Source organism: Poecilia mexicana, unplaced genomic scaffold, assembly GCF_051168715.1.
Source record: "Poecilia mexicana isolate PSO_F unplaced genomic scaffold, ASM5116871v1 scaffold_10, whole genome shotgun sequence".
NCBI classification, from domain to species: domain Eukaryota; kingdom Metazoa; phylum Chordata; class Actinopteri; order Cyprinodontiformes; family Poeciliidae; genus Poecilia; species Poecilia mexicana.
Window position 1 is genome coordinate 8,269,353 of NW_028263379.1, and position 13,482 is coordinate 8,282,834.

General features: G+C 40.8%; 1 protein-coding gene across 1 annotated transcript in view; it reads left to right on the plus strand.

Annotated features, from left to right (window-relative positions):
- fat4 (FAT atypical cadherin 4) overlaps positions 1 to 11,491 on the plus strand; it is a 122,115-nt gene extending 110,624 nt beyond the window's left edge. Inside the window, exons 14-17 of the mRNA XM_015002655.2 lie at positions 275 to 399; positions 1,851 to 2,068; positions 6,207 to 6,468; positions 8,426 to 11,491. Coding sequence (XP_014858141.2) covers positions 275 to 399; positions 1,851 to 2,068; positions 6,207 to 6,468; positions 8,426 to 10,338 — 2,518 coding nt within the window. The 3' untranslated portion in view covers positions 10,339 to 11,491. The remainder of the gene's footprint in view (positions 1 to 274; positions 400 to 1,850; positions 2,069 to 6,206; positions 6,469 to 8,425) is intronic.
- The last annotated feature ends 1,991 nt before the right edge of the window (positions 11,492 to 13,482 follow it).

The window sequence follows — 13,482 nt, forward strand, 5'->3', positions numbered from 1 at the left end:
AATGGCAGACCTTTGACGAAGGAAAGGCAGTTGCTGAATATTTTCTCTTCTATCTCAGCAGTGAATGGTGAGGCAAAGGCAGATCTTTTAATATGCTAATCCTCCGGGGTTCTTTAATGGTTTTTGTACGACCGCTTCGGGAGACAAATCAAAGCTCATCTGCTCCTGTTTTTGGAGTTTCTTTTCCAGCAGACCCCCAGGCTTCTTACTGTGAGGCTGAGTTGTCAAAGTGCCCGTCTGATTGTGGGGATTTTGTATGGCTGTGTGTCTATAGATGCCCAAGACTGGAAGGAGCCTGCACCGCCAGCCCCTGCAGACATGGGGGCACCTGTTTGGACCACTGGTCTTGGCAGCAGTGTCAGTGTGTGGATGGTTTTACGGGAAAATTCTGCGAAAAGTGTAAGTATCTGTCCTTTGAATTGTAATTTTCTCAATTCTATATGATCGGTCCTCCATGACTCATGAAAATGCCCACCATAAAACTGCCTGCGTTTTCCTGCATAAATCCGTAAAGTCAAAATTGGTGAAGTACCAGTACACATCAGTTCTGTGAATTAAATATTCTTACTGGAAACAAATAGTAGCATTACTGAGAAAACTGGAAACTATTGTGCGTTTGCCATCAGGTTCAATTTGGTGGGAAATCTGCTGGTTCACTTTACAGCGTGCAAAAACAGAACCATGTTTTTCTAATCCAAGCGCAGTCATGTGCAAAAAAAAATGCTGTAGAGGAGATCTAGAGTCTGCAATGACAGATTAGGAGAAAAATTATACCACTAATCAGAACCAGAACAGTTCCTCCTCGGGTCATCGTAGAATGAGAAGCGACTCACTGAGGCCTTTTTTGGCCTCATGGAGGTTTTATTAGTGTAAAACATGAAGCACTTTTTATGCTGTAGCCCCATTTAGGGAAGAAAGACTTCCAGCCTTCTCTACTCTCATCAACAACTTGAGAAAACCCTGAAAACCAGGATATTCTCTGACATTGTAAGTCAGAAATGTTAATGAAAAACACTTTGAAGTTTAGTAAGACTAGAAAATCAAACATTTGCAACAAAAAAATTGGAGAAATATTCTAAGATTGATGTAAATGTACAAGACACACATCTAGACATTTTCGTTTTTAGTTCTATTCTGACATATTCTGACTTGTTAAACCATCGTGGCCCTGGCTGTGTGCTTATGGTTGTCGTCAGTCTCCTCCAAACATCACAATGAGAACTGGACCACAGTTTTGTTGTTTTAAATTACAAAAAAAAAGGTCATTAGGTCAAAAGAAAACATTTTGGATGACAACTGATTGCACTGTACATTTCAATCCTTGTCATAAACAGACATGTAGTTTTGAGGTTTGATTTCACAGATTTTCAGCTGCACATACTGGACGTACGATCGCTTCAAGGCTTATGTTGTGTTTGTTGAACTCATATTTGGCTGAAGTACAGGTATTAGAGTGCTTTGGAACATGAAATCATATCATGCACTTTACGGTTTAAAAAGTTAGTAAACACATACATTTGTATTGCATTAGGTTTTGGGGATTCCATTCACATTTCAGGCATTTTGGTACGGTTCTTTCTGTAAGCCCCGGTTCCTGAGAGTGTGTATGTGAGGATTTAATGTGTTACTCAAAGACAAATCTGCTGTTCTGGGGATTCCCTCGCATAATAGAAGGATATTTGTAATGGCTGGTGAGAGTATGGGGACAAATATGTGGCTGTGGCTGAGGAATTGGGAAAATAATTCGATACTCACAGCCCGCCGAGAGCAAAGAGGAAATTTTCACTTGGCATATGCAACGTCTGTAACGTCAGCAGGGACTCTGAGTAATTTATGTCTTTTTCCTGCAGACATGACAGCAGACACTGCCCTGTCTCTGGATGGCACCGGCCGCCTCGACTACGCCCTGAAGCAGGGACCCAAACGTGACGTCCTGCTCAGGCGGTCGCTCCAGGGCGTGGCGTCCGACCGGATCAGCCCGAGCAGCCTAGAAGTGAAGTTTAGGACACGGAGCAAGACTGGCACTCTGTTGCACATTCAGGAAAGCAGCAACTACACCACTGTTAAGGTAAGGAAAGAAGCAACAAAAAGGTCTGTTTTTAATCAGCCTATATGTCCTCTTGTACTTCTCAACTCTGTTGTTACACCTCTAAGTTCAGGTTTTCACCCAGTTGAGGCAATGAATGGTGGAAATCTCAGAGCATACCTCCAGATAAAAGTTTGCGTGATTCACCAGTATGTTCATCCCCGCACCTCATCAAAAAAGTGATCTCACACTCAACAACCTTGCAGTACAAGGCAGAGATAAAAGCACATTTTTACCAGTAAAATCCCACTTCTGGCTTCTTCAAATTGACGTTGCAGCCTGTGTGTTCCAACGATGAGCTAAAAGTTTTAAATCCTGAACCGGCAGTCATTTTTTTTGTTACGACCGGGCTTGTGGGATGCAGCATAAAATGGAAAGCGATCACAGACTGTAGAAAAACACTGGGTTTATTGAGCTGGGAAAGTACTGAAAGGTAAAGTCTTAGAGATGCTATGCCAAACCAAGCACAGCAAGCCCTAAAGCTCAGATGTATCCTCATCAATTCAGCCAGTGAAGACAGTTCATCAGCCAAGAACTATGACAAAAAGCATAACACCTTTGATACTTGGGTCTGACATCCGTTGGTTATTTATCTGTGGGATAGATGTACAGCAAAAGCTGCACAGTTACACCTTTCTGGAAATACTTTTTACTTAAAATGTGCCCAGTGGCCACACAGAAAACTGTGAAAGTTGCTGGGTGCAGCATTTTTCTGCTAAGAGCATAAATATGGTGACTTTGTTCACTAAAATTGAGAAAAAAAATATGGCACTAGGGTGTGGGGGTAGTATAAGGCCTCCCAGGCACAAAATTAAAGTTCCACTAAAGTTGCACTATTATCAGAGTGAATTACAAAGTAACTACACAACAGATTCCACGCTGTCATTTCTTAATAAACCAAAGCAAAAATAAACCATGCCCTTCTGCTTCCATAACATTGGCTAAAAACTACATTGTTCAAATCAAATACACTTGAATAAGTGATCATCACTGTTGTCACCTTTTCAAAGGCAGCAGGTTTAGTAGTTTGGAGCATTCAGATCTGTGTCAGTACAATGCCTCTCCGAAAAGACATCAGCAGTAACCTTAAAGATGATCACTCCTCATGACCCGACAAGGAGAAGCCTCTGTAGACAATGGATAGCTAGATGAATAAACTGAATAAGTATCACTTGTTTGGAAGTTTTACCAAGAGAATATGGCAGATAGGTTTACATTTGCAAAGTTGCATCTCAAAGAACTCCAAGACTTCTGGAACAAAGTTCATTAGATGGATGAAACCAAGTTGGAGATGGTTTGTTTGAGGAAAAACAGAACAGGATGCCTCATTTTAACTAATAACGCCGGTCCTGGTACCAGGACCATGGAGTTGACCATGAGCTCCTCAGTACACCAAAACATCAGTTTTAAAGATAAAGCTTTGCCCCAACTGGGGCATCAACAGGACAATATACTACAGCAACAAATCTACAACGAAAACGCTAAAAAAGAAAATAAAGTCGTGCAGTGATTAGGAAGGTTGTTGGTCTGACTGGGCAGCTCTTTTGTGAGTTATTGCTTACCTGAAAAAAAAAAAACATTAAAACTAAGGTAGTATTAAAGAAACAACACTGTAAGCATTTTATTTCAAACAAAAATCTTGTTGAGATTGTTTACCATCAAGGTCCTGCAGAAAGTGCAAAGGACTTCCTGATTCCAAAAGAATGTGGCTGTCTAGACTTACTAGGAAAAATGTTTGCCACTGTGTTAAGATATTTATGTTAAGAGGCTGATTGTTTCTAACCAGAAATGTATTCAAACACCAGCAGACATCAGCACAGACTGAGCGTAGGAACAGTCCACCAGTCTTTCTCAGCCCTCTCCTCTTCTCCTCTGTCTCTCTCTGACTGATCCTGGGCAGCTGCCCAAAGAGGTCCGAAAGTTCATTCAACGCCTTCAACTTTCCTTTCAGACATCTCAGGCCAATCGACCACTTCCCAGTGCAACATGAGGCTTTCTCAGCTCTGATTTGGTCTTCCAGGTCAGACTGGCTTCTGGTGCTCATCAAATCTCAGCTTTCTAAAGTATTAAAACAACTACGAAACAAAAAAAAAAAAAAAAAAAAAAAAAACTTGGTGTGGGAATGCATACTGTGCAGGTATATATGTTAAGAGAACTACATAAACAGTGATGTGAAAAGAAAACAAGATGTTTAATAGATAAGCCTCATGATCGGTTTTCCAGCTTCAGAGCGCTCTGTATTCTTTGGCTTGGTGTGCTTTTCCCATTTTAAATCAATTCTTCCGGAAGCTACTTATCATGGCTGACTTTTGGGTTCTTTGTAAAGGGAGAAGAACAAGATTACTTTTCCATCGAAGTGAGGAGAACACGAGATTACCATTTGCAGAGAAAGCCACAAACTCTTAGCCGATGCCAAAAGGAGGTTTATTAATTTTGCTTTAAGACACATTGTTTGCTTTTTTTCCCTCAAGTCAGAGAATGTAGCACTGCACTCCCTGTGAATCCATTTGTTTGCAGGCTTTTGATCGTCCCGTAGGTAAACGGCATGAGTAAAAAGCATGCAAGTAGTGAGAACATGAAAGAGTGCAGCGTGTCCTGGCAAGAGAAAGATTTATGAGCATCAAGCTGCATTTTTGTTTCTGATCTCTGACCTCAGCATCCCTTTCTGAGAGCAGTTTTGTACAGACTCAGGAAAGACTTCCTCCCATCAGTCCTGATTAATGTTGGCATGACAACGCATTGCATTAATCTGAGAAGCTGCAGTTTTGATGCTGTTGTTTATGTAGCTGCCTCTCTAAATTTTATCTGACAGTGAAAAAAATGTGGGAGTAGGCATTTTGTTGACTATCTTCTTCTGTGTCATCTTTGGTATTTTTAAATGTTTATATTCACATGGTGATAAAACTGTCATTTAGCTTATTTCCTTTACAGTAACAAGAGCAAATACAGTCTTAAAATAAATGAGCCTTTTGTTGCAGTGGCAGAGTTATACATTAAAAAAGTTTAAGAAATACAACCTCGAGGGGAAGAGATATTTACTAAAATCTCTTCCCCTCAAGCTTGGCAATATATATGAGGGCCTTTTTTATAATTCTTGGAGCAGTTTTCTGACCTTTTGAGAACACCACAAATCTGCCTTTTATGTTCTCTTATCTTTCTCATTTTGAAAAGTTGCTAGGAAAATGATTAATTTATATCTGAATGAATCAGGAAGAAAAACTACCCTTTTAAATATGTAAAACACATTCATTAATGTATTAAAAACATCTTCATTTATGTTTTATTGTGGTGTTTAGTTTTTGGTATGCCAAAATTGAAAAATAAAGAGTAACATTTTATTTGAAGTTGTGTGCATAAGACTGACCTGACACTGTCATAAACATGACATAACACCTGCCATGAACATAAAGAAGTCTTTATGAATGTTTATGACTGTTGTCATGAAGTGTCATTCGGTAAATAAGGACACTTTTAATGCAAAATTGCTCTAAAAGTTGCATTAAAAGTCCATTAAAAATGCCAACTTTGCATTAAATTATCATAATTTACAAAATCATGCAAAGTTGGCATTTTTAATGGATTTTTAATGCAACTTTTAGAGCAACTTTGCATTAAAAGTGTCATTAATTATTGAATGACACTTTATGACAACTGTCATGTCAGTCTTATTCACACCCATTCAAATAAAGTGTTACCAGAAAAGATTTTATTCTCAGATATTTTTTACAACATAAAGAAAAGTACAATATTATGTACAATAAGTTCATGAATACTTCATGTAAATCTAGTGAATGTTTGAGATGAGTTCTTCATTTTTCCATAATTCAAATTAATAATAATTTGTGAAATTAACCCCTAAATTTTACATTAAAAAAATTAAATTGTCTTCCATCTTCTGTCATTTTTTTAAGTTGTACAATGAGCTGAAAGGAACCTGAAACTATCCCTTTAGCTGACTAACAATTCATTTAAAAAAGTGTAACATTCTGCACTTGTTCACTTGGTGAGCTGTCACAATAAAAATAGACATAAAATATATATATATTTTTTTCATTTTACTAGGGAAACATTTGCAATCAAGAACCACATAACCAAACTTTATTTCTGTTCTCTTGCTCAGTTGAGGAATGGCAACATCAACTACATCTCGGATGCTGGTGTTGGTGGGAAGGTGGAGAGGACTCTGGGAGACGCTGTACTGTCGGACGGCCAGTGGCACATCCTGCGGATGTTTAAGAACGGCTCGTCCACTGTCCTCCAGGTGGATGGTGGGCTCCCCAGACCCATCCAACACGCCACCCAAGACTTCGGCGGTCTCAGTGTTCTGACCTTCTCATTAGGTGGGATCCCACCTGGACCCGCTCAGCAGAAAACTGGAGCAGGTAAAAACTTTCTTCTGTTAGTTTTTCCCCTGGTCATTTATAGTTTTGTGTTACTTCAGGTTTAGTCAATGATGGCCCCAAGTCATGTTTTGTGAAGCAAACTTTTATCTGTCAAACTATCCATAGAGTAAATAAAATTTTCCCACCAGGTTGATATGACCTACTTTCACCCGATCATCAAAATGCTGACGTCAGCCACTCACTAGCAAAATTAAAAGGACTTTCAAACTCAAAACAAGAGTTTGAAAGTCTGCTTAATGATGCATAAAGGCTTCTTCTGCAGCAATGAAGGTGTTGCTTTGTCTTCTTGTGAAGGAGATTAACCAAAAAGAGAGTCTCATAACTAAATTGTCCAAATTTCAAACATGAAACTGCCTTCAAATGGATTTACTCTGAACAGCAGTGACTACATCAAATCAGTTACTATACATCTGGGTCTTTAAAACAAGCAGCAGAAGTGAAGGAGGTCAGACTTTTTAATGAATAAGGACGCAAGTTAATGTGTTTTGGTTATTACATTGGAATAATTTCTAGGCTCTTCTCCAGTTTTTCAAAAATGACCCTTAGATGATGTTTCAGGGAAGATAAATACATATATAAAACATTTGAATACCCCTGCTAATTAGCATCGTTTGTTAAACTAAAAGGAATCTTTGAATTGGATGGATACATTGATCTAGGAAAAGATAAATTAATAGAAATATGGCATTGCTGAAGATACTCCCAAAACATCTGTAGCTCATGTTTTCTTCAACAAAATTGATCATCTCACCAGAATCAAGAACCATACAAACAAAATCCCATGCTTCTTACATTTGTACACAAAGATATTGGCCATCTATCTGAAAATCTTGATTTATTTTTAAAATACGGTCTTTGTTATGGAAAACTACAGATTCATAAAAACATTTACATTTATTCCTGTTATTCTGCAAGACTAAACTATAGTCACATAAGGGCAAAGGTATAAACATACCAGGGAAACTAGCCTGTGGCAGTTTTATCTAAAACTGAACATCCTGCAAAACTTTGACAAAGTGAAGTTTTTACCAATTACACAGACCAGAACCAACATTAGTTTAACTTGACTTCACTTTGGAAAATGTTGACTTTTCATGCTAAACTTCTTCCCAGTTCAGCTTTTCTTTGCTGGGTTTTTAAATCCCAGATCAGATGTCCTTGAGTATAAGTTTGGAAAAGGTGAAGCAGAGGGTTTCCAGGAGGAGGTAATGCAACACAGTAAATTTTAGGATTTTAAGGGGAGGGAAAAACAAGGCTTACACTATGTACTAATATGGTAAAAATTAGCCATTTGAATGATTTGTTGAGGTCTTTTACAAAGGGACCGTTTCAAAACAAACACACTCTCAGCACGCAGACCTGTGGCAGGCTGCCTGTTAACCAGCCTTTACCTCAGTGTGTGTCTGAACATTTGGGTTCTATTGTGCGCTCGCTGCTCCTAAGCTAATGAAAAGACACAAATGGATTTAATCTGCACTGGGATAAATTCAATAAAAACCTGTTTACATCTGTGAGGCAGCGCTGTTAGGCAACAGGCTGAATTAGACACAGAGACATTCATCCAACCCAGATGCATGTCTTGAAGCCATAATGGCCCCGACGATGGATTCTCTGTTAGAAAACATTTCATGTCTTCCTTCAAATTGGCCAGTGATGGATGTGGACCGATTTTTAAAATATGTTTTTTTTTTTTTTGTTATTTTGTTACAGTAGAAGCTTTCCATGAGAAATTACTAGTTTCATTGTTTTTGTCCTAAGCTTGAACTTATTACCCATCCAAACAAAATTCCTTTACCTCTGATTATAGCTCAAAGTTCCTGCTGTTTATTAGGAACTGATCCAGGCCCAATGATTCTTCCTTATACCTCCATTGTGTACCTGCTGCTGGCTGTTCTTGTTAACTAATCCGGTTTGTTTTTCCCATATTTTTCTGCAGGTTTTGACGGCTGCCTGGCATACGTAAAGTACAACGGGGAGAACCTGCCATTTACTGGAGAGCACAGCCTTGTGGCGTTAACCAAGACCAGTTCATCTGTAAAGATCGGCTGCAGAGGACCCAACTTGTGCGAGAGCAACCCTTGTTTAGACGGCCTGATGTGCGTCAACCAGTGGTACACATATCAATGTGTCCCGCCTGGCGACTGTGCCTCTAATCCCTGCCAGAACCACGGCAGCTGCATCCCAGACCCCCACTCTGGGTTCACCTGTATCTGCTCCGAATTCTACACTGGCAAGACTTGCGAAACTCTGGTGGCCTGTCTGGGCGTCCAGTGCCCTCAAGGTACTGTCTGCACCACAGCCGACAATGGTGGCTTTGTCTGCAGCCCCAGTCCTACAGTAGAAGCAATGGTTCTACCCATCTGGGCTGTGCCGGCTATTGTCGGCAGCTGTGCTACCGTCCTTGCCTTGGTGGTGCTCAGCCTGATCCTGTGCAACCACTGCAAAGACCGCAACAAGACCAAAGTGCCAAAGGAACCTAAGGAGAAGAAACCTAATGAGAAGAAAAAGAAGAAGAAAAAGAAGAAGGGTAGTGAGAATGTCGCTTTCGATGATCCAGACAACATCCCACCATATGGAGATGACATGACAGTACGAAAACAACCAGAAGGGAACCCTAAGCCAGACATTATTGAGAGGGAGAACCCATACTTGATATATGATGAAACAGACATTCCCCACAACAATGAGACTGTTCCCAGTGCTCCCTGTGCACCTTGTAATGGGCCAGAGGCAGATATTGAACATTATGACATTGACAACGCCAGCAGTATTGCGCCGTCAGATGCAGACATCATCCAACACTACAAGCAGTTCCGCAGCCACACTCCCAAGTTTTCTATCCAGAGACACAGCCCGCTGGGCTTTGCCAGACAGTCGCCGTTACCACTAGGTGCAACAAGCTACACTTATCAGCCTCAGTACACACAAGCCCTGAGGTCCACTCCACTCAGCCACTCCCACTCTGCCTGTCCTACCCCCAATCCGCTTTCCAGACATTCCCCAGCTCCGTTCACCAAACCTTCTTCCTTCTACCGCAACACTCCCACCAGAGACCTCAACCTGGCTCGCCGTGAAGGCAGCCCGCTGGACATGCACAATGACATGTGTCAACCCCCTCCCATGTTCAACTACGCCACCCGGCTGGGGAGGCGCAGCAAAAGTCCACAGACGATGGCCGGCCACGGCCACACCTCCAGGCCAGGTAGCCGGCTGAAGCAGCCAATCGAACAGATCCCTCTAGAGACAGGGCCTCCAGTGGGGCTGTCCATCGAAGAGGTGGAGAGGCTTAACACGCCACGTCCACGCAACCCCAGCATCTGCAGCGCTGACCACGGGCGCTCCAGTTCAGAGGAGGACTGCCGCAGGCCGCTGTCAAGGGTCCGCAACCCAGCTGATGGTATTCCTGCTCCGGAGTCCTCGTCTGAAAGTGACTCGCATGACTCCTTCACCTGTTCGGAGATGGAGTATGACAGGGAAAAGCCCGTCTCCTACAGCTCCAGAGTTCCTAAGCTCTCGCAAGTCAATGAGTCAGATGCTGATGATGAGGACTATGGTGGGAGACTCAAGCAGAGGCGATATTCTAGCCGGCGGGCAGAAGGAGGGCCTGGTATCGCCCAGACACCTTCCACCGAGCAACACTACACACTGCCCCACAAACTGGGCCAGCAAGCTGGGGGCTTCAACTGGGACAATCTTTTGAACTGGGGGCCCGGCTTTGGACATTATGTTGACGTTTTTAAGGACTTAGCTTCACTTCCTGAGAATGCTGCAGCGAAAGACATTGAAATGAACAGCGGGGATGGCTCAGTAACCATTCTTAATGAAGGAGAAGCTGAGCAATATGTATGAGACTATTTATTACAGTGTTGTAGAATTTTGTCAATCTCCATTCTAAAAACAGAAAGGCTGTATATTTTGTGAGTAAATTGAAGTGTATGTTTTTATTGATACTCAACAGAAAAAGACGACTTTTAATGCGGTAAGGCAGAAAACCGAGGAATGATTTCATCGTTGCCACCTTGGAATAGTTTACCAGTCTTTTCTAGGTTGAAACTGTACAAACTCTGCACTCATCTCTCTGAGACCTCATTAAGTGTATCCATCGATACTGGATGGCTTTTGGAAGAAAACCCTCACCTGAGTTCAATTTAGGATTTTACATAATCTCGATCAAGCATTTTTGTCCTTTATTACCAATAATATTTCCCCTCCCGAAATATTCTCTCAAGAGATAAGAAAGTGGCTGAGTAGGAACTCACAGAAGTTCATGACTACATTTATGAAAGGAGTCTATTTTTAGGGATGCATTATTAATTTTTAAAAAAGAAGCATGTGTGTTTAATCAAAAAGCACCTGACGCAGCAATTCTGTGTGAAAACAATCACTTTCAATGTTTTTCAAACCCCACCAATGATCCGATCTCTTTTTGCCTTACTCCGCTTCCTCCTCTAAGACTGGCTAAATGTCCCAAGAGTGAAAGGTAATCACGTCTGCTGCCTTACAGACATTTGAGGATTCTGTTTCATTGGCCTGAGGAGATAGTCTTTTCGGGGAAAAAGTGTTTGTTAAGAAAAAATTGCATTAACACTCTCTGACCAGCCAATATTCTCCCTGGCACTTATGAAAATAAAAATGTTGATCCTGTAAACATGACCTGAACTAAAACTTAATGAACTTATGTACATTTTTTCTTATTTTATGAAAAATCACAGTCATTTGTCATGTTGGTGGTGTCCTTGTTCATTATGTTGACATGTATGGTTTCTACATTTTTTGTACTGTTTATTAACTTAAATTACTGTAGCAGTGTTTTTATGCAAATTTTCATACGCTGAAATGTTATGTTCTTACTTTCAGGGAAAGTAAGATCGATTACTTATTTTTTACATTTGTTACATATGTAACATCAGTATTTTCCACTTTTGATAAAACTATAACATGCTGTATGCTTTGTACCTGTAAAAAGCCAATAACAGAATAAAAAAAGGTATTTATTTAAAAAGTTTCTCATTCCTTCTTTCTCAGCAGCTCATTAGGATGCACTTGAGCGTCTGCAGCTTTAAAAAATAGATAAAAATCATTTGGGAGCTGAGTTATTCTCCATCTGTGCAGGATTTTAAATGTTACAGAGTCTTAACAAAACATTTAAGAAAGCATTTCAGGACCCAAATGAAACTGAGCTACGCCGCTCACAGCCAAACTAAATATGGAGCGGACTCCATGACACAGGCCTCCCTATTGCTTTGAGCAATTATTTACATGTGGTTTATTAAACAGAACCTGTATTTTTTTTTATCATAGCTCAGTGATTTTGCATGCTTATCTGTTTTATAATATAAAGAGGGGTCCTGAGAGGATAGAGGAGATTGACAGCTCAGATCTGGACAAATGAAATGTTGTGAAGCTGTGAAACCGGCAAAACTTAGCATTGATGAAAGTCTGGGTCAATGGAGGGGGCAAAAAGGAAGAGTTAAACTTCAAAATAATAATAATAATAAACATTCTAAGTTCTGTTTTAAAATATTTCTGTAATTTGTTCAATGACATTACCATCCACAACCTTACGCTTTGTGTTGGCAAGTAGCAACGCTGGACCGTCTCCCTGCATACGCAGTGTGAGAAGGTCGGGTAAGTTTGTCTCATGGTGGCGCTTCAACAGTGATGCCTTCATTAGGAAAAACCAGACTTTGTAGTAAGTTTGATCTTAGTGCGAGCGTACCATTGGGATATTAATCGTTTCTCGTTAAGCTGAATCTCAGCCCGATCCCAAAACTTGTGGCATAAATGGAAAATTGCCTCATCCGCAGCTGCATCCAATTTCAATTTGCACCCTTTCCTCTTCTTAACAAAGAAAAGTAGGTTAGTCTATAAATGCTATAGTGTCAGTATTAGCACTTCTCCCCATATAAATAAACAATGATCAACTGCTCTGCTGCCTTTCAGGCCAGCTCCCATGCTCACCACCATGCAGAGACTGATCCTATCAAAGTGGTTCATGAGGTCCACGGTGAAAAAACCCACAGTGCTGACGTTATTGAACCTCACTTGACCAATCTGAGTCTTAAAGAACAGGCATTTCTTTGTGTCTACAGGTAAGTTTATATGAGCGTTAACAGTAAAAGAGATTAAATAAGGGGTTCCCCATGGCTCCGTCTCACCAAAGGAGGGGCACTTAAACTTTCATAGACACATAAAGACCGTTACAAAGTCAGCTTTCTACCGCCTGAAGAACATTTCCAGGCTCAAGAGACATGTCCCAGCAAGATCTATAAAATTCATTAATGCATTCATGTTTGGTTGAACTGATTATTGCAACAGTGTCTTCACAGGTTTGCCAAAAAAATAAAAAATAAATAATCAGCCAGCTGCAGCTGACCCAGAACACTCTGCCACATAACAGAGTAAAGCCCTGCTACAGGTAGAGTGTCCATTTTTTGGCAGGAATAGCAGGATGGGGAGCAAAGCACAATAAATTGGCGTCACTCTGCCCCAACAGGGTTTGAACAGAAATTTACATCAGGTATGTTGCAGAAAGAAAAACCCTAAAACCTGCAGGACATCGGGCACTGAGGACCAGGGTCAAGAGCTCCCTCGTCTTCCTCTCTGTAGGTGTCGCAGAGGGGCCTCCAGCAACAAAGAGCACATTGTCTGTAACAGTGTGGTACCATGTAAAACATCTATGAGGACAGAAGGGAATCTGTCTTCCTGATTGTCCTTGAGGCCAGCATGCTGGTGATCTCTTCAGGGGTGTTCTTGCTTTCTTTCCCACAAATGCCGCTTTTGGATGTTTTCCAGACGTCTGCTTAACTTCACCAGCTTGTAGAGGAGGTTATGATGTGTTAAAGACTAATTGCAACATATATCTTTAAGAGCAAACATTGCATGTTACATAATGGGACATGGCCCTGAAGAACTTTGAACATGTGTTATTCCTGTCAGCGTAAATGTGGTTTTATTTCACAGAGCTGTGAGCTCTCTGTGTTAAAAATGACT